General features: G+C 39.0%; 1 protein-coding gene across 7 annotated transcripts in view; it reads right to left on the bottom strand.

The window, feature by feature from the left end:
• The window catches only part of NCOR1 (nuclear receptor corepressor 1), a 185,496-nt gene that overhangs the window by 123,272 nt on the left and 39,419 nt on the right, over positions 1-22,805 (bottom strand). For all 7 annotated transcript variants that reach the window (XM_078154739.1, XM_078154738.1, XM_078154743.1 and 4 more), the window contains exons 4-6: positions 19,960-20,152; positions 7,850-8,032; positions 2,778-2,891 (exon numbers count right to left, since the gene is read on the bottom strand). In XM_078154739.1, coding sequence (XP_078010865.1) covers positions 2,778-2,891; positions 7,850-8,032; positions 19,960-20,152 — 490 coding nt within the window. The remainder of the gene's footprint in view (positions 1-2,777; positions 2,892-7,849; positions 8,033-19,959; positions 20,153-22,805) is intronic.

Genomic DNA, 22,805 nt, shown 5'->3' with positions numbered 1-22,805 from the left:
CTCCAGTGTCATTCATTTGTAAAGTACTCACACATGCAAAAAAATAAACAAATAGGGTATTTGGAGAAATTGCTCTGCTAACTTTCCAACATATATTATTCTGAAACTTGAGAACCAATGAATATTTCTGGAGTCCACAGCTGTGTGAAGTAATTACAGGTCATGAGACCGTTTTTAGTATTACCCTCATAAAGTGGTATGTTTGGAGACCAAATGAATTCTAGTCCGAACTTTAAATCTTACTCAAGCAGAATTTTCTTGCAGAATAGCTTAATTCTAAAATGTTCAGCCTTGGTGTTCCAACCATTCTACTGGATGGTAGCTAAGTCTCTCACACAACTCCTTATATACACATCATGTTATGAGGAATTCAAGCTGCACACACTTAAATTCCATAAAATGGGGGAGGGGAGGTGGAGAGAATTAGGAATATTTATATCACCTGCCTTAACACATGGCTGGTGTAAAGATAACATGAAATGCTCCGGACTTAACTCACTCTTCCTTGTATCTTGGTTTCCATTTGGCTTTGTAACCCCAGAGTCTGACACAGAGATAAGGACTTAATAAACATTTCTTGAATTCAATCAAATGTATTTAACCAGACTTCCCTGTTTTAGAATGAGTTCTAAGAAAGCAGAGTCCCTGTATATCTATATATCGCCAGGACTTAGCACAATGACTCAGTAGATACTTAATAAAGGTTTTTTTGAGTAAATAAACAATAAAGTGCAAGAAAAGTCAGCATTATAATCACTAACACAAAAACTAATAATTCAAGTGCAATAGACCCAATCTGCTATCAAGTTGGCAGAGGTAAGAAAGAATAAGAAGAAAATATTCTACTATTTCTAGACCTTACCTCTAAATTTTTCCCCCTTTTTTTGTGGTGCCAATTATTTACGATTGATCAATAAGGTAAAGGCTACTGGGGGGAAGGAGGCAGCCCCGTGGCAAATACCAAGCAATAAGTACACTATAAAGTATATAATTTTGCAATAATTACTAATGAGGAAGCTAATAACTTCACCATCAGAGGACCTAATATTAATTACAGATTTCATGCATTACATCAATCTTCCTTCTTTTAGGATTTTAAGGGTAGCTCGACATACACTAATGTTACAGCCCAAGAATGAACAGTCAGGGAAGATTTTTTCTTTTGGGCACAACATTCAGAATGACAAGAAAAGTTTCTCTATCAAAACAGTGTACAGCTATGACCAAAATTAAATGTAAACAAAATTTTCCACCAAATCATTTTTTCTGAAAGAATTTCACTAATTTTGATTCATGTGTTTTATGCCTATAAATCAAACAACCAATTAAACATCAAACGAATTTACATTTATATTCATGTTTCACTCACACTTGTGAAGATAGTGAGTCAATAATATTTGGCACAAAATACTTAAAAAGGAAAACGGACACCAACTCTCTAATATCCACACAAAGTACTTCTAATTTTATATTTATCTCTTATGCAAGATATTTCAAAAAGGTTAGGTTCTGAAAAAACAAAAACAGCTATAAAGCTAGCTTATGAACCTACCAAGAAGCTTTGCACATAAACAGTCTCATCAGTTCTCCATTTACTAATATCATACCAATTTGCAGCAGAGACTTATCGAAGAAAATACTTGTCAAAAAGAAAAATCATAAAGCTCTCATCTTGAACTAGTTCTGATTTACTCCATTACTCCATTTGTGTCAAGTCTAACTCCCTTTGGCCCCTAAGCTAGTTAATCAGACACGACCCTTAACTTTGTTGTATAATAAACACATATTTTGATGGCTGCACTTTTTATAACAGCAAGTCAGCTGAATAATATCACAGCTTTTATATAATACCTTACAATAGCCTCCAGCAAACAATTCCTTTTCCTTCATCATTTAAAACATTACAAGCTCTTGGCTAAGTAAGATTTAGCATTTAAGGAAATACAGTTAATTATTAGCATGCATCTGATTAAAACTGTAAATTTTATATATAGAAATTCTAAACAAAGCCACAATCTTTTCACATAAATTTTTTAAATGTGAAAAGCTGACTAACACGGAGAAAAGGTCAAAGACTTATAAAATCACATGTTTCACAACTGTGTGCATACAAATGACTACCATTATCTATACTAATTTTTATCACAAACAGTGCTTTTGTCATGATAGAACAACAAAAAAAGGTGAAACAAACATACTAATAGTATTATAACTGCAATCTGTTTCAAACCAGTGGGGATTTTTAATTCAAAGAAAACAAGAGATAAGGAAGTTATTTATGAAGCAATGAAAGCTGAAATTGCTTTGAAAGGTCCACAGTCTCTTGTAATTCCCAAGTATAAGTTCTAAAGTTTATAATAAAGTGTAGAGGCAATTCCCACCTGTGACACTGCAGCTCATTAGTAATGAATGCTATAAGTGTCCCCTGAGAGTTTAAACCAGAGGAGATTTCTCTTTGACTTGGGCCAGCAGAGAATGCATACTGCCACTGAGAATCTGTAATTAGATGATTTCCCCCAAGCCAACCAGACAAATTTCTATTTCATGACATACGAAGTGCATAAGAATAAGGCCTGTTTCCTTACAAAAGATGGCTATCAAAAGCTTTCAGCAGAGTCAGGTTCAAGTCATGACAGTTCACGAATCCTGAGAGATTTACAAACTGAACATTTTAAATGCTGACTGCAACCTACACTCAAAACCAAGAATGGAATGGGTTTTTAATACAATGCTGAAGATCACATTCAACAGTCAACTCCCAGCAAACATAGGCTTACCCGATTTTCATCATAAATAATTTGGACAATACTGCGGTGTTTCTGCTCCACAGGAGGAGGTGACACAGGCTTCTCTGGCTCTGGAGGCTTAGCAGCTTCTTCTTCAAGTTGTTGCTAAGAAACAAAAAGAAAAAGAAATCAAACATCTGCAGCATGTTACCTCAACTAATAATTAGTCACCAGAGATAAAACAGACTACTGAGCAACAGTTGGCTACCTCTGTTGTATAACCATATAAAAAAAAAATTAAATGAACATGAATACAATAAGAACCATTATTTTCTGTGCTAATAACAAAAATAAAATGCAAAAGACAGTAAGATGGGAATCAATAAGCACAGAAGGTATTTTGATATTTTTATTCAAGTAAAAATCACCTTAGAATTTTTTTTAAAAGCATACAAAAAAATGGGAAACAAGGAAGTTGGTTATTTCTTCATAAAACTAGGTCATAAATACCCCCAAAATGGTTTTAAATAAATTTTTAAAGGTACAAAAAAGCAAACTAAAAGCATGACTCTATAATAAAGCCCAAAATTTTTTAAAGTGAACCAACTTATAAACACAATAATGGATAAACTTTAAAAGAACCATTCTGTTTTAATCACATAGTTGTGCTTAAACTATCATAAAAATGACAATCATTAGACAGGTAGGATAAATATAAATATAAAATGAGAACTGGGAAATGATAGGCAAGAAATACTAACATTTATATGGTACCCTAAGGCTTTTAAATACGTTACCTTCATTACCTTCATTTGTATATACGTTATCACTTGATAACACAAAGCAGTAAAATATTTTTTGAAAATAAAGACTAGAAGAGGCCACAAGATTAAGATTCCAGAAGAGAAGACTCTAGATGTATGATCTATATACAGGGGTTGTTTTTAAATACTTTCTCTGACTTTGGAATCTCCCTATTTCCTCCCTCCTTTATAGCTTTCTCCATGCCTAAACTTGGGCCAGCTCAGGGAGTTAGCCCATCTGGACATTTGATACTCCCTCCAGCCATACACAGGCTATGCAAAATTCTCTTAATCACATACATCTTTATCTCGTGCCAAATTGTGTTCACGTCCCCTGGGAAGATTTCATGAAGGAGACTTGCTCTACTAATTATTCAGAATTGTACAGAATCTATGAAATCAGTAAATATTTTATTTCTCATCTCTCCCTATTACAACATAACGTATTTGGATATATACCTGCACAAAAAGTTCTGTGCTTCTCTATGTCATATGCAGGGCCTATCTTAGTCTTTAATTCCTGTCGCCTGGCAACATCTCTTTACTCCATCTTCCCCAGGGTCTGACAGAATGCTAAGCAAAGAGCAGAAGCTCAACAAATGCTGGGAAAACTGAAGAAGAGGTTTCAAAGGAAGGCAATAAAACTCACTCAGTGCCTGTCACATATAAAGACCACATCATATAGAAATGGGGAAGAGTAAAAGGAGTCAAAATTATTTAGTCTACATAGCAAAGCCTAACTACATGTGAAAATTAATATGAGGAAAAGTAATGGAGCATTTTTACAAATTAGAAATCAGACAAAAGGAGATGGAATAAAATTGTGGTAAACAATCTTATACAGAGGGTCATTAGTCATCAGTAAGATGCACTTTCGAACACGTCTGCTAAATTTTATTTAAAAGGAAATAATATATCAAGATATTTATAGAAATTCAAGAGTTGAGCAGTCACTTGCTAAATTGTGAGGCTACACAGACACTCCTAGGAAATATCTTCTCAGAAACAACCAAAAACATATCCCTATTCGTGAGATTTTCTCCGGTATCATCCCATGAACCATGGAAAACAATGACTAACTATTAACTAGGCATACGACCTTTAGGCAGTCATGTAACATCTCTGGCCTTAGGAGTTAGACTAGGCTGACTCAGAGCCCTTCCAATTCTAGAATCACGTGAGCCAACTGTTGCCAACTAGCCAACACTCCTGCAGTCTAAAACTAAAAAGCTAAAAAGCCCTGTTTACTCTAGCATCCCCTCAGGATAATGCCCTGAACCTCTCTTCCATTTCTCAGCTAAGTGTCGAGAAAAACCTATCTACACCCATTGCCTCCGCTGCCCCTCAAACTGCTACAACCTAGCTTCTGATTTTATCACTCAACTGAAACTGCCTTCTCCAAAGTGACCAATGACATCCTTCATTGTCTTTGCTCAGTCCTCTAATCCTTCTTGATCTCTCCAGAGCATGGGAAACTAGAGACGCCCTGTCCTCTCTTCTTGGGACTTCAAGGCACTGCTCTCTCCTCCTTCTACTCCTCCCTCCCAGCTCCTCAGTTTCTTTTATTGTTTTTTCATCCAGACCCACATAACCACGTAGGGTGTACCACCACATTCTCTCAAGCACCTCATCGGCTCCCCTCGGTTTAATTGTCAATCCATGAAGAAGATTCCCTAGTCCCTCATCTGTATATATTCTCCCTTAGAGGCTCTCCTGAATGTCAGTCACCTGCACTAGTAACTATCTCCTGGACATTTCACACTCAATTTCCCATAGGCATTAAAACTAAACACACCCAAAACAGATCTCACCATCTTCCCCCGCTCCCTCCGCAGACCTGGTACTCTTCAGAATTTCTTCATTTCTGGCAATGAAACCACTGTGCTTCCAGTCTCCCAGTTTCACAACCACAAGACTAGCCCCAGCTCCTCAATCTTCACCCACCTACCTACCAATGAGTTGGCTAGATCTAGGTATTTTTAAACATGCATGTATACATGTATGTAGGAGCTGGGTGGTAAAGCGATAAGAGTGCCAGGCCTGAAGTCAGAAGACTTTTCTTCCTGAGTTCAAATCAGGCCTCAGACAATTACTAGCCATGTGACCCTGGGCAAGTCACTTCAACCTGTTTGCCTCAGTTCCTCATCTGTTAAATGAGCTAGAGAAGGAAACTGCAAATCACTCCAGTATCTCTGCCAAGAAAACCCTAAATGGGGTCACAAAGTGTCAGGCATGACAAACAACTCAACAATATGTGCATATGTGTACATACATATTTGTATGTGTATATCGGTTTATGTGTGACCATACACACACACACACACACACACACACACACACACACAGAGATGTGTATATCACATGTCAGGACCACATCACCTCTTTCATATGGACTATTTTCATAGCTTCTTAATCAGTTCCCTGCCTTGAATCTCTCCCTTCACTACTGTCCACACAGCTACCAAAGTAAGCTTCCTAAAGCACACATCTCACATCTGACCACAGGATTCATCTACAGAAACTCCAGTGGTTCCCTCTAGCTTCTAGGATCAAATATAATCCCACTAGAACATAAACTCCTTGAAAACAGGACCTGGTTCATTTCTGTCTTTATATCCTTAGGCCCTATCCAATTGCCTGGCACTTACTAGGGGCTCTTAATAAATGCTTACTGATTGAGTTATCCACCCATCACAGTCTGGGTCATTGCCTCAAGTTGAGAAAATCCCTAGAGAGACAGAATGGTTCCGTAGGAATTCTGAGGGCCTGGGATTGTGTGTTCTCAAATCAAACCAGGTCCTAGTCCTTCATGGTTCTGCTTCTGGTCTAGACTAACACATCAACATGTGGAACAGAACCAAAATTTCTTGAATAGGAGTAAATTCAACCTTTATCTAAAACAAATTGAGTTCTACATATTTCCTTTTCTCCACTGTCCTTCGATCTCAAATGACAATTCTTTCCTAGGCTTTACTAAGCCTGTTGAACATTCAGCATTCAAACCCCCTGACTTTACCTTTTCCTACTACATCCTAAAGACCAGAAATCATATTATACCTCAAAGGGACCTTAGACATCGTCTAGTCCAACACTCTTATCTTACTGATGAGGAAAATGGGCCTTGGTATGGTTAATTGACTTGCCTGAGGTTATACTAAGATGAAAAGAATTAAATCATTACCATGTGTCACATACTATGCTAAAGTCCTGGGTATACAACTACAAGGAGGCACACTTATGCAGCACTACCAGTTCCAGACTGGTTTGTTGCATGGATGATCTCTTAATATAGTATAGTTTAAGCCCACCTTCTCCACCCATTTTTCAATCCCAGATTACTCTGAACATATCTACAATGCTTTATCATGAGGTAAATTCAAAACATTGGTTTACATTGTAATAAAGCAACAGAAATTGGGAATAGCACTGGAAACTACTGCATCAACACTCTCATTTAGAAGAACCTAATTTTCTAAACAATTTCATTGATTTAAGCCATTTTACTCGTAAATTAGGTCAGACTGATCACCCATCTACATCCCAAAGTAATCTTACACATACTTACTAGTAACATAGTTAATGCAATGTGATTACTACTCACATTCAATTCAACACAGAGGCAACGTAAGGTAGTGAAGAGAGAGATGGATTTGAAGTTAGGAAGACCTCGGCTTAAGTCTTGTCTCTGCAATATCCTGTATGGCCCTAGGGCAGTGATTTCAGGGTCCCCTAGCAGCTCTTTAAAACTGGAGGGGGGAAGGGAGGTGTAGACACCTTTTCAACCAGATCTTCCCACACCAAAGAAGTCATGGGTCCAGAGCAACCCCACCTCCACTGAAGTCTAGGTCTTCATCAACAAAGGCCCATGAGTTAGTAAGACAAATGAGACAACTCCTAGGCTCACAAAGCCTCCAATTTCCTCTAGGCTCAGGCACAGCATGCAGGTGGAAGGTCATGGGCAGCTCTGGGAGGGATCTGAACTGGGCTTTGGAGCAACATGGAATTTCAGAAGACAGACAGATAGAAAGAGGAAGCAACATTAAAAAAAAGAGGAGTGCACATATTCTATTTGGGGAGGGTCAGTTATTCCATTCGGCTAAAGATTTTGCTCTGTTTAGGGATGGGTAGAGCTGGAGATCGTCAATGGCAACTGGGGGGAGAGTGAGAGCTATCAAATGTACCTGATGACCCCAATGTTACCAGGCTGTGCTCTGGAAGATTAATTTAGCAGCAGCCCACATGTCAGAGGAGGAAATGCAGGAATAAAGTGGAGTGGCAGTGGCAATACAAACAACATGACAGACTACAAAATGTACTTACCTGCTTCTTTTTCAGTTTGAGAATCTGCTGCTCTACCTTTGCTATTTCTCTATCCACGCGGTCCATGCTCTGTATTAACTCTTCCTTGGAAAGTTTGGAAGGAGAAGCATTCTGGTCATCTCCACAGGGCTGGCCGGAAATGGGAGAAGATGGGGCTTCATGTTTGCTTCCAAAAGCTGGCTCCTTGAGAAGAAAATAAATGGGGCCAATGATGAAAACAGATTTCTCTCAAATGAACTAGCCAAAATTTGAAAAAACAAAAAAAGAAGAGACTACAAACTTACATCTTATGGACATCATGCTATTCTAGGCAATAAAGACTTGCCTGACTTAATGCTTAATGGTTCAAGAGAGAAAAGATTTTAGAGATGATCTAGTCCAACCTACTAATTTCTTAAGTAACAATTTAACTGTCAAGTAAATCTGTACTACAACTTTTCTTAGAATATTAATGTACTCGGAGATAATCCTTTTCAAAAATTTTGTATTGATATCTTTTGTCTTTACATCACATTCATTTTCCAATATATTCTTTCCTCTCTCCTTCCCAGAGTCAACCCTTTTAACAATGAATAAGAAGGAAAAAAAGCAGTTCAGGAGAACTGATGAGCACACCAACTAAGTCGTGCTTTGTACCCGCAGTCCTCCACCTCTACCGCCTATTTCTATTTGGAATCAACAGTTTGCTTTCCATTCTGTGGTTGTGGCTGTTTTCTCCGACACTGCTGTCATCACGGTACACGCTCTCTTCCTGCTTGTGCTTCCTTCAGTGCGTATAAGTCTAGCCATGCTGCTCTAGTCTTCATATTCATCATGGTTAACAGCATAGGAATATTCCATTACATCCATGTACCAAAATTTGTTTAGCCATTTCTTCAATCAATGGGCTCTGCTTCTAGGACTTTGTTACTACAAAAAGTGTTGCTATAAATATTTTGGTATATAAATGGACGTTACTTTCTCAGCATAATTTCAAATCAATTTTGAGAATGGCTGGACCAATGCATAGCTCCACCAATAAGGTGTTAGAGTACCTGCATTTTCCCTATCACTCCTTCAACATTATTATTCTCATCTTGTGTCACCTTTTCCAATTTGTGAAATGTCAGGGGAAATCTCAGAGTTGTCATTTGCATTTGTCCTAATATTAGTGATTGAAAGCAATCTTTCATATGCTTTTTTATAGCTGGTAATTCTTTTGAGAACTATTTCTTCATAGTTTTTGACCACTTACCAATTGGAAATGGCTTTCAGTCTTTTATTCTTGTCTTAGCTCTTCATGTACCTTGGATGTTGGGCTCTTTTCTCATGCAAAGATTTACCCCTAACTAACCCCTTCCTTTCTTACCCTAGTTATACTGATTCTGTTCATGCAGGAGTTCGCCTTTATGTTATCTAAACTATCCATTTTATCTTCATGATCACTTTTGCCCCTTGTTTGGTTAGGAATTTTCTTCTAAGCCAAAGCGTGAAATGTACTTGAACTAATTCTTTAGTTATCAAAATTTCTTCACATTTTTTTAGATAGTGATTTTTAAAAAATATTAAAGTCACCCATCCATTTTGAACTTAACTGTGGCAGGTGGTATAAGAAGTTAATCTAACCTAAGCTCTGCCAAACTCCTGTCTGGTTTTCACAATATCTTACCAAATAGAGAATAAATAATTACTAATACCTTTTTAAAAATGAAAGTGACAGGACAACAAGGTGGAGCAGTCAATAGAGCACTGGCCCTGGAGTCAAGAGGACCTGAGTTCAAATGTGACCTCAGACACATTACACTTACTAGCTGTGTGACTCTGGGCAAGTCACTTAACCCCCACTGCCACACACACACACACACACACACACACACACACACACACACACACACACACAAAAAGTCACACAACTCATCCATCACTTTGAGAATCCCAGACCTAGATGCTGGTAAGCAGACAAGAAGTAGGAGCAAAAGCAAGCACTGTGAGAGCAGCACTGATTCTGAAGACTGAAGGAAGAAGACATCTTCTTGGCCATCTCTTTCAATTTCATCAAGTCCTACGGAATGTGCAGTAGGTAAAAGGGGTTACTGCTCTCTAAGTGCCCAACCCGAGATGCAGCAGTCAGAGAAGGTGAATGCCAATGCTTGACTCCTCTTCTTTCTGGAGCTTCTATCAAGCATTTTAATGCTTCTTTGCTCTTCCCCAGGCTGCCCTACAGACCATCTACCATAGGAAGCTCTCTCTACCCCTGGACTATTTCTCACACTGGAAGTACCTCAAGGCCTAACCTTCTAATTAATTGGCTGGTTCCTTGCAGAAGCTCCCCAGGCCAAAGATGTCCTTCTAAGGTGCACGGCTGACTCTCTTCCACAGGACTTTCTTTCTCCTGCCCCAAGCCAGCTACTATTTCTCCTCACCCTCTTTCCACCTTCCTTTTATAAATACTGTCTTCTTCCATTAGAATGTAAGTTCTTTGGGAACAGAGACTGTCTTTCCCAAGTGTCTGTATTCTCAGCATTGGCACAGTGCCTGAATAGTGCTTAATAAACATACTTGTTGACTGTTGTCGTCAGAGTCAGGACTACTGATCCTTACGCTTGAAGATTTTACAATTTTTTCCTAAGATACAAGTCCATTCTACCCATTAAGAGAAAACAATGGAGATCTGGCCATAGGTGCTGCTGACATTTAAACCTGTCCTTGATCATGGTACAGAAATGTAAGTAACCTTAATAAGTCATATTATGAGGACAGACTTCTACCATTGGAATAGCATGATGACAACTAGACTGACCATAACTCCTAAGAGGATGGAAGTGACATCTCATTTTATTCAAAGAAGGCTATACTAAATCTTTTATACACCTAAACTGTGGTAAATCAAATATTTTCCCATTGGATGCATAATAATTATATAGTGCTTTAAGATCTGAAAAGGATTTTATATATATTGTCTCATTTAGTAGGTGCTATTATTAGCTCCATTTTACAGGTAAGATAATTGAGACTAAGAGAGTTCAGTGACCTGGGGTCACATAGGAAGGAAGTGTCAGAGGGATGCTCTAACTCTTCGTACCACATTACCTAGCTGCCTTGATTAACACTGTTTGAAATGCTCAGGCAAATTTTCAGAATTCCAGATTTAGAAAGGAGCTCAGAGGTCCTCTTGTCCCATTTATGCCTCCACAGGAATCTCCTCTAAGTGATCACCTGGCCTCTGCTTGAAAACCTCCTGAAGGAGGACTCAAGTCTTACTCAGAAGCCTTGCAGTGGACAGGAGGGAAATATGGGAGCAGAACGCAAACTCTGGCCAGTCCTGGAAGGCTGCAGCACAGGCCTGATGACTTACTGAAGTCCAAAGAGAAAAGGGTCATCGTTCAGTAGCCTGCTGTTCTGCTATTAATGACTCCCTGCCTCACACAAATACTCTGAACCCCAAGAGAGAGACAGCAGACAGAAAGGGTCAGGCAAGTCAGACCACCACCCCCTGACCACCATCTCCCCCCTTACACCTGATGGAGATGACCCTGGACAATGAACACAAGAACCTTAGGAACGCAGTGTCCCTCAGGCCACTGGACTTGCTTCCAGCCCAGGTTGTGCAGGCACCACTGAGAGGAGAAATCATTGTGGAAAAGGAGCCCACCTTTCTTACCATCAGCAATGGCTGCTGGCCAACTGCTATTCATAAAGGTATCAGCATGAGAGCCCTGAGGTGGCAGCAGCCCCTATACTACCAGTCCACCTTCTAGCCCAGCCCTCACAGCCATCAACCCAGGAAAGGGTCTGGCTCTTCCCACCAACTGCCAACCAGACTAGCTGATGTAGCAGGGAACAACGAATGATCAGATGGTATCACAGAACTGATTCAATTATCATTTCTCCCATCATTTGTCGTTGCTCAGTCATTTTCAGTCATGTCCAACTCCTCATGATCCAATTTGGGGTTTTCCTGGCAAAAATACTGGAGTGGTTTGCCATTGCCATCTCCAGCTCATTTTTACTAATGAGGAAACTGAGACAAACAAGGTTAAATGACTTGCCCAGAGTCACAGAGCTAGGAAATGTTTGACTGAGGCCAGATCTGAACTCATGAGAGTCATCTGATTCTAAGCCCAGCACTCTACTAGCTATGGCACTCCCTAGAGGCCCCCATCTCTTGCCATAAGAATTTGCAAAATTACAAACTTCCTCCCATGACCAAAGTCAATGACCTCGTTTTCGGGCACTGCTCGGCAACCCTGTTGAGCAGGCCTTGCTTCAGGACACTACCTCCTCCTGACCTTGAGAGAGTAACTACTTTCTTTGGGAGCTCTTCCAACCTGTCTCGACTCTCTTTCTAGTCACACACTTTAAGGCCAGGACCGGCCTTGGGAATCCGAATTTCTCCACAAGTTTTGCTCACAGTGGCATACTTGTGGTAGTGGTGATGATGATGATGATGATGATGATGTTAGTTTCCATTCATTCATCTGTAAAAGGAGGCTATCCCTTCTAATTCTAACATTCAACAACAATAAACAAATGATTTTTTTCAAAAGCTACCTCATATGGTTAGAACTAACACCAAACTTGGGGTCAAGTGACACGAGTTTGAATCCAGCCTGACTGGGCAGTTGTGTGTGATACATGAGCAATTCATGCTACTTATCTGAGTCCCAGTCTCCTCACATGTCAAACTGCTGCAATGATAATAAATGCATTACCAATGTTCTAAGACTGCTGTGGGAAACACTTTACAAACTGTAAAGAAAATTAAAATGGAAATTATTATGGAAAACAAGCTATGTTCCCACTAAAAATCTGGGAGAAGTAACTAGTAGTTGTGGTATTCAGCTGCATTATGTTTAATTTAACTGTAACAGCAAACAGTGGGATAAGATGAACGAATGCTGAAATTTTAAAGTTCTTGGCACTTTCAGGTGGCCTTACTTATTTTAGGCTAATAAGAAAAGTACCACCTTGTCTTGCAAAGCTCAGAAAATGTACAATGTTTTCCTTTAACTACAAGGGCTTCTCCATTTCCAAAAAATTTGATTATCCCAGACCTTGCTAGGACACTTGCCTCCCGTGACTTCCTACTTGCAACCATTTATATTTTCAGTCAGTTGGAGAGAAAATGATCTTTGTCTATCTACATAACTACTCTCTGTGGTAAAGTTTCCTTCTCTCAGAGTTAAGGAGATGCAAAGGGCTGGACAAATTAGACTACTGCTCAACAGAGATGAACATCCTGGTTATTCATTGGATTATGAACCTAAAAGTGAATGTGTTTAATAAAGTTTTCAAGAAATCCTAGTAAAAAGACTCCAGGAAATGTCTGGGGACCCAATGTGTCAATTTTCTATTACCCGTAATGAATAATATTCCTTGATATGGAATAGATAATGCTTTTAGCAGAATTTAAGTGTACATACAGGGAAGAGTAAGTGAAATTAAGTTCTAATAAGTTGGCATTAGCAAGTGAAGTATAAGGGTAAAAAGCAGAATAGTCTTCAAACATATGATGGTTACAGAAGGAGACAAGCTAGATGTTCATTCTGCTGTTACCTGAATAAAAGAAAATGCTCAGTAATTATAAAAGGTACATTCAACTATATGAGAGAATTCCAGAAGCCAGGCTGGGTTAAAGTGGCAAGCACACCCAATGTCTCTAAAATCATTATGAGGTTTAAAGTTATACTAATGGCTGCACTTATATATAAAAGTTATCAATACAGAATGACTAAATGGGACTTCAAATCTTTCGACTTAAATTTCGACTGTCACATGCTATGCTGTTACCTGATTTTCCCAAGGGAATTGGGGTATGAGAAAGCCTAAGGAAAACCCCAGTAATCTGAATACGAGCTGGGCTAGGCTTTCTTTACATTATGCATAGGGAAAATTTATTAAACAAATCAATAGTATAAAACAACACTTATCACAGGAATATTTATATTAAGAGAATAAATTTAAGCCTCTGACAAATACTCTTAGAAAAATGTTGCTGATTACCACCAGTCTTAACAATCCTTCATTTCAATCAAGTCCCGCAGTGCCTTTATTTGGCCACATTTCCATGACTTAGTATGCATCACTATTTATATTCAAAAGCAGTAAAATTAGAATCCAGATGGGCTTGTCTGTTTCTCTCTATGACTTCAAATAAGTAAAATTTTATTGAACCTGCAGCCTGACTGGACAATATTTGCCAGTGAGGGGTGGGGAAAAGTTCATGTGGGGTTGATAAGGAAATAACCAGGAAACAGAAGAATCTTTCAAACAGGGTAATATGACTGCCTGGAACCTGGAGGATGGTGACCAGGTATGGATTTTTTTTTTAATACGAGATCAATGAAACACAAAAAACAATACAAATTGTCTGTCCTTCACTTCTGAGCAGCCACTTGGTGCTTCTGCAGCAGGATACGGCAGGTACAGCTTAAGTGATGTCACAGATTCCCCATCTACATTAACTAAACTGTTGGTACTCTTAAAGTCCAGCTCTTGGGGCAGCTAGGTGATGCTGCGGATACAGCATCAGCCCATGAGTCAGAAGGACCTGAGTTCAAATTCAGCCTCAGATGCATAACACTCACTAGTTGTGTGACTCTGGGCACGTCACTTAATCCCAAATGCCTCACCAAAAAAAAAAAAAAGTCCAGCTCTTAAGGCTCTATTAACTATTACTGGAGCAAATGAACCACATCCATACAAAACTTCTCACTATAAATGAAACTAGGAGATATAAAGACAGTTACAGAGAAACCAAAGGTCAATACAAAGGTTGTCCTCTGAAAGGTTCAGAGAATCTGGCACAACGGTCTCAACAGAAACAAGAAAACACCCTTTTGTGGTCTCTCTGGTCATTTTGCCTTGCAATGCTAACACTAAGACAACTATCACAAAGATAACTGCAGCTCATGCTCCAACAGCCGGAGCAGAGAGAAAAGGGGGAGGAATTTCATGGAAAATTTGACAAAGTCCACTCATCTAAGCTATGTCAGGTTAAGCAAAGAGAAGAGCAAAAACTATCTTGGAAAGGGTCGGGGAGAGATACTCTGCAGAAGCTTTAGGCATTAAATCAGGTCATTGTCAAAGCTTCTGCATAAGAGGAAACCTGAAGGAAAGCAAGGAATGGATCTGGAGAACAAATCTGTGGACATTTGAGGAGTGATGGGTTCTCATTCACGGCAAAAGTAGAACTATCTTAGTTAAACTCTACTACCTTTCATGCCTGATAAATCATGAGTGCAAAGGCAGTTAAGATTAAATAAGGAAAAAGAAAAGAGTGGCAATGAGACATACAACAAACACAGTCTAAAAGAGAACAGAACGGAGTTCGAAAGGGAGCCCTGACAAGTTGGCCAGTGCTGTGCTAACTGGGTTGAAAAACATACTTTTAGAGTAAAGCCATAACAGAGACTCTCAGTTTAACATACAATCCTCTTTTTGTGTTTTTCTTTGCATACAGAAATGCTCATTTGCTGATGTTTGTCAAGTTCACAACTATAATTTTTTTTAAAAAGTACAGATAGAAAGAAAAGGCTAAATAAAGGAAGACTTCCTGAACAGATGAAATATGTACTGAAGAAATCCGTTGTGGAGGTGGCAGAATATTCAAGCTTTTTCACAGAAAGGAAAGATGCTAAAAAGAATGGAAAACATCTCTTCAATGATACTTCTACTAAAATATGGGAGAAAACTGGCTGACACTCATCTGGGGCCTTACCAACAGCCAGTGGAAGTAGTGAGTAGCACTCAAGGCAGATCATTACTCCACCAGCCTAGTACCAACTTGGTCATCTTCAGTAACAATTCTGGCAGTAGTGAAAACAACGACCAGGGTTAGTCTTGATTAAAAATAAAAAACAAAATAAATCACGAAAAAGATATAAGTAAACTTCTACAAAATATTATCTTTCATGGCCATAAAAGTCAAAGAGGTATGAAAAAGATAGAGTTCACCTACGTTTATCTACTCGATTTTTTAAAAAGCATTTTACTTAGTAAGAGAAAATTCAGTCTTGAATCTCCTTAAATGAGATGTTTCCAGTACATATATTAAAATGATACAAAGGCCTATGTAATGAGAAGCAGACAACCAATTAGGCCATCTACATACGTAAGAGGAGCTGCAGGCAAACAATGAGACAGGTTTAGGACGGAGGAGAATACTTTTAAGGCTAGATTACATTTGGGAAACTATGACATGCTATATATAACTATGGTCAAAAAACTGATCCTTGCTCCGAAAGTACTATATGCCAATCTCCTCCCAGAGAGGCTATAAAGCAGTAAAACACTCTAATCTCAGGAGAATAACAATTATAAATAACTTAAGAGGTAAAGAAGGACATATCTGTGATAGGCATAAGAAGGCTACCACATATGGCTGACAATCAGTCACGCCCAAGAAATGTAACAAAGCATACTGATGATGAAATACGGAATCAGAAAAGAGGGCAGCCCAGCCACAGACCAAAAGGGAGAGACAACAGCACTATAAGGGAATCAGAAGGGCCAGAGGAAAGCCTGTGGCAAGAGACAAGACTCCCTAAAGGAACAGGGGGTGACGCTTGAGGGAGATCAAAGATCTGACTAGAGGGATCATTAACATAAACCATTACAAAACAGTCATTTTAACTAAAGGTTATGTATCTAAGCAGGATCTATCAGGCTGGAGAGATTCCAAATACAGGAGTTCATCACCAAGCGGTCTGCAGGCTGAGAACCTTTGGCCAGGCCAACCCTACAAGAAGAGCTGTGATCTGGAACTTTGGAAGGACTCTCCACACCAATATGAACTCAGAGAGTGCTACAGTATTGAGGCAAAATGATTACATCAGCTTATTTAACAAACTGCTGAACTTGAATTTTTAAAGAGAAAGGAACAAAAGTCTATGTTGGGTATACTGAATTTATAAATGGTTCGTTTATAATTAGCCTATTTCTAATACGGGGGAAAGGGAGGTATTTTCAGTGAAATCTAGTGCTCAAACTGAACCACAGAAAAAAACTGTAATATGTTCGATGGCTGCCCTCTTTTCTGGTTCCATATTTCATCATCAGTATACTTTGTTACTTTTCTTGGGCATAAATAATTGTCAGCCATGTGCTGTAGCCTCCTTATGCCTACCACATATACGTCCTTCTTTATCTCTTAAGTTATTTATAATTGTTATTCTCCTGAGATTAGAGTGTTTTACTGCTTATAGCATCTCTGGGAGGAGATTGGCATATCGTACTTTTGCCTACTGATGTTTCTTTAATAGAAAATGTACTACGCATTAGATTACATCATAAGCCAATTTCAAAGGGATACCCAAATTATTTCACTTCAGTGGAATTTTGTTATATCAAGTGGACCCTGGGTTAGCACTTGGAAATATCTGTTATAGCTACTCTTTCACTGTAACAAAATTAACCTGCACTAATCTCATTCAAGTAGTAACAGAAGAATAAAATAAAGCTAAGAAAGTAGAACCAAATCCTATTTATTCTTTCAGTAACACTTAAGAGAATTCTACATTTTACCAACTAAATTTCTTGAAATTTACTCCAAATTTACTACCTCTAAAGAGTCAAAATAATAAATATCTTTTACATCATAAAAAAGTGCAAATCATTTTGTTGTGCTTATTTTATCCAGTTCCTTTACCAAAATGTGGTGCCCATTCTAGATAAAAACATGAGATCAGAAATTAAAACAAATCACCAGAAGGAAAAGAGTCTGGGGAGAGAGTTCCATGTCTGGCAATAAGAGAAGCTTATGTCCATGTAGCACTTTGCAGTTTCCAGGGCAATACAATAATACATACAATAGTATGCATTTCTATACAATAATCTTGCACAAATGAAGGAACTTAGGTTGAAAGGGGTCTGGCCAAGGCAGAATCTTAGCCTCAAGCTTCTGCCTCTAAGTCTCCCATACACAGAAGCTGGAATGGACTGGGGAGGCGATCTAATTCAAACTCTCCATTTTATAGGAAACCAAGCCAAAACTCTTCCCCCCCAGTCCATTCTGTCCCCTAAGAGAATGAAACCCTGGCTCAGCTTCGTTCAGCAATTCTGATCTAAAGCCACCAACATAAGTGCCACAGGAAACACTGAGTCCAGCTTGGCCCCCGAGCTGGGCTTGGTACCCTCCCCAGGACTCCCTCAAGCGGATCTTGTGGGCCAGAACCCGAGATGAGGTGAAGATCCAAACCCAGCCTGGGTCCAGGGCAGAGCGCCAGAGCCATAACAAAGCCTTCAGCACTGAAACAAATGGAAGCTAGTCACCTTCTGAAAAGACCGATCAAGAAAATAATCACGTACGCACTTCAATGCTTCATCCGTTAGAAGATCAAAAGCCTACATAGTCCAAAATGGTATTTTAACTTGAGGGAAAAGTCTTATGAACACTTCTATAAGCCTTACAGTTCGGCTAGTTGTTGAACAGAAAATTTTTTTTTAACACTAACAGTTCTTAAGCACTTCACTTCTTACAATACTATTCCTTGAATCCTCTTGCAAGGGCCATGCCACAAGGCTTGGGAGAATATCCCAAATGGTTCCTGATAAACAAAAACAAGGATGGAGAATCACTGTATCCTGGAACATGTCTTGCACCTCTGCACCACTCATCACATCGGACTTTATTAGAAAACACATCCCTTTGTCTTCCCACCAGTCAAAAGCCTACCTAGCCTTCTGAATCCAGCTCCAATACCACTTCCTTTGAAACCTCTCAAACAACCCCAATACTTGTGTTGAAACATGCCTTTACCTTCTATATCACTGATTTGGCATGAATAAGTCTATTAAGTTCAATAAATATTTGATTGTACCAAAACGGATGAGATGCCGTTCACAACCTCAAGGATCTCACCATCTAGTTGGAAAGATACGGACACAATATTAATGTATTAAGAGAATAAGTGCCATGAAATCTTCAAAGAACTAAGAGCACCTATACCTACACTCCTCTGAGGGCTACACTTGATTATCCTCCCCGCCTTCTTCTACGATGCACACAGGTCTCCCTCACATTGAAAGAAGCCATTGCTTTGATACATCCTCCTTCTGACTGGCTGGTTTCACCTACAACCTCTATCAGGAGGAGGACACCTGGACCAGCCACATCTTCATTCCCTTCCAAACTGCATTTCTGACTTGTCTCCCAACTCTCCTTACAACAGCACCACAGCCTAGCCTCCTTCTCCCCCCTTTTCAGTACTGTTCCCCAGAAGAACATAAACTCCTCCAGGTCAGGGACTGTTATTTTCTCTGACTGCATCTGTATTCCCAGCACTTAGCAACACAGTGCCTGGCCCAAAGTAAGTACTTAATAAATACTTATGGACTTGACTTAACTAAAGATGGTGATCTGTGTGTATAAGATATATAAGATATATCTTATCTCTCCAACTAAAATGGAAGCTCCCAGAGAGAAGGCCCACATTTATACTGTTCCATATCAGCCATAGCTCTATGAATACAAATGTGCAGGTAATAAATATGGTGATCCTCTTTTAACATTCTTTGCAGTAATTCAGAATAAGATAGAAAACAGAAATATCTACTATAGCATCATTACTAATCATACCAGTAGACAGCCAGATAAAACAGAACATACGTATATTCTCCACATTAGCAGGAAAAACCACACTCTTTTGTTCACAACTCTTGGACTAAGTTCTTCCAACAAAACCTTTTCCAATTAAGTATTTTCTTTTACCACTGGGCTCACTGTTGTCATATAGAAAGAAATAAACAAATACTGTTCAGACTGCTTTCAGTGGTCAAAAATTGTCAAAAGATGTTTTTCTCCTTAATCTCTGGCTGCTATGGAATTTTTTAAAAGTTGAAAAGACAATTCAATGAAAATATTTCTTTAAATTAATTTCCACATTTTCATTAACAATTCCCATTTAGTCATTAAAATGAGGGTCTCTTAGATGACAACGTACTTCATTTAAAAGCCTGAAAAACTTTTAGTTAGACTTTTTATTTTTCATAAAATATTTATCTGTTCATGGGCTAACTAAAGTTGAAAGCCTGTCCTAACTCTACTTTTGCTCCTGTACACACTGAGTTTCAACATAGTTAAACAAACAAACCTCCAGCTCCTCAAATTAAGAGACCAAATATTTATTTACCTTCTTAACCTCCGTAGATGCCCGCAGCCCCTCTGGCAGTGTGTGTACTAAAGGCAAGACAGCAGCACTGACCCGCTGAAAATGTGTGTCAGAAACCTGGTCCAGCCGAGGTCGCTTAGCTTCCAGGGAATCATGGTCCACCTGAGACGGACCTGGATGAAACTGTTCATACCCAGTTCTCCTTTCCTGAGGCCTAAAACACATAATAGACAACAAACATTTAATGTTTTGAAAAGCATACAATGTGCCTCTTGAACAACTCCACCTAGCCTTGAAATAAACACTGCCCTGGAGATTCAAAGGGGAAGTTACAATTTCTCTAAGTGATACGGAAGGAAAAGAAACCTTTGAATGGTACGTTCAGTAACTCTGAATCCTATGATGCTGGTGAACTTCCTTATTAATTTTTCAAGTTATATTTGGGGAGAGGGGATGACAATAGTACCGTCCAGTGATTCACTGGTGCAGAGGATTTCTGTTGTGGAAAGTCCCTCTACCATGTAAGTCTGGCAACTCCTTAAACGCCCAGTCTGGGGCACTGACAAGTTATGCGACTTGCCAGAAGCAGAGCTAAAACTTAAAGCAAGATCGCTCAGCTGCCAAGGCTGGCCCTGCCTCCATCACTCTCCTGCCTGCCAGCACTATGCAGAGCTCAGCACACTGGGGTACAAAGTATGAAGCAGTAGGTAATTCTAAGAATCACTGACATTTGACTTTCAAATATAGCATATGATTCAATAGCAGCAAATGAAAATAACATTCATGTTCTTTTGCACTCCCCAAGACCCTCAACTGAGGCCGGTTACTCAAAAAAAAAAAAAAGTCTGCAAGGGAAATAAGCCTAGCAGCCCAACAGGGAGCGACAAGGGATGATTCACAAACTAGATAAGATACGCACAAGGAATCTAGTGTGCCTCTGTGTGTGTGTGTGTGTGTGTGTGTCTGTGCATCATATGGACACTTATGTGTTTGCGTATGTCTGTGTGAGTGTGTCCGCATACGTCTGCATGTGTCTGAGTCTTGGACCACTAGAGGGACCATTTTCACACCAAAATCAAAGAGAAAACCTGATACCTAACAGAGCACCAACACAGTTGGATACCAGATGCTTACCAAAAGAAAGTCAGATCAGTGACACAGGCATGAAGCTATTGTTTTAAGTGTGTTTGAATTTATACTTTTGTATTCCTATCTATGAGGACTTCCATTATAATTTGCTAAAGGGTTTGGCCGATAAAAAAAATGCATGTGTAAAAAGAGAAGGCTGGGGAAATGTTCGTTTTCTTAGTCACATAAACTTTAGCTTCTCTCATTCAGCAGCCCCGCCTGCTAAGGTGCTAGGAGGAGAGAAGCTTAGCTCCTGCCTGCCTCCACCAGAGGCCAAGTCCTGTCAAAGACCCCAAGCAAGTCAGGCTTCCTTCTTTGGAGCTCTCCTACCAATCACCTGAACATTTTGTAATCAAGCCTTTGAAATGCCATTTATATCTTAGACAATTTAATTTTTATATGCTTATATGTTTTGCCCCCAGTTAAGCCCTTTGAATCAAGGCAGGCTTAGACTGTATATCCCATTCTATCTGATAGAGCCCAGTGCTTTGCATATAAATAAGCATTCAATCAATATTTGGCTTAATTTGTTTTATCTGACAGTCTTTAATTTTACTATTATTTAGTCACTATTTTGCTTTAGTACCTGTATATTTTAGTCTCATATCTCCCACATCAATATTTCACTCAAGAGATAAACAAATCTTATATCTTTCCAGGTCAGAAGATGAAACAGTAACTAAGTTATAGATTGTTATTTTAACAACAAATTTTCTATACTCCTCATGGCATTCTGTCAATGCTCAGAATCTCATGTGCTCTTTAAAAATCACTCATGCATGCATGCTCGCACACGCGTGCACACACATACATACATACATACACACACACACACACACATTACCAAAGACCAGCAGAAATCAAAGAGAAATGACAGATTTTAGACATAATACTTAACATGACACAAACAATTACAACTTAGCAGAACATGTGATTAACATGCCAAATCTCCTGATTGCTATAACCCACATGTAAAGGGACTTTGACATGTAAAACTGCTTTTTTTAATATCCTGAAAATAAAAAATTTTAGGTATTAGGCCTATAATTTATAAAGGCAGGGCAGGGGGAGTGGGCTTTAAAACCCGTAGGATCATTTTGGATAAAACAAACCAAACAACAACTTGCTTTTAGATGCCAGCTTGAGCTAAAAAATGAAATCTGTGATTTAAAGGACTGCCCTATCATATTCACGATAAAAACACTTGGGTTTATATTTAAGCAATCAATAGGATTATTTTTCACAGAAAAAGGCTAAGACTTTATTGATCTCTTTCCCTCACTCAAAAATTTTCTGAACCAATGTAACAGATTAAAATTATGAGTAGTTTTTCCTTAAAATGTATCCAGATATTTATTATGAGTAGTTTTTCCTTAAAATGTATCCAGATATTTTAAATCATTATATGGGCATATAGGTGTTGCAGTCATTGGTGTCAGGAAGACCCGAGTTCAAATCCAGCCTTGAAAAACTTTAAGCTGTGTAACCTTGGGCAAGAAACATAACCCCTGTTTGCCACTAGGGAAGGAAATGGCAAACCACTCCAGAACTTTTGCTAGGAAAACCCCATGGACAGAGAGGTCCAAGGGGTCACAAACAGTCTGACAGAATGAAACAACAAAGCTATCTAAAAGGTCCACATGAGTCAGAGAGAGTCATCTGGAACAGATTGAATTTTATCTTCAAATGAGAAAGGAGTTTCTTTAAAAATGGTAAAAGAGGGCTGCGAGGTGGCGCAG

Source organism: Phascolarctos cinereus, unplaced genomic scaffold (assembly GCF_003287225.1).
Source record: "Phascolarctos cinereus isolate Bilbo 61053 unplaced genomic scaffold, phaCin_HiC Scaffold_5;HRSCAF=322, whole genome shotgun sequence".
Lineage (NCBI taxonomy): Eukaryota > Metazoa > Chordata > Mammalia > Diprotodontia > Phascolarctidae > Phascolarctos > Phascolarctos cinereus.
Note: the sequence above shows the minus strand (reverse complement) of the source record. Positions and strands in the feature narration are given on the sequence as shown.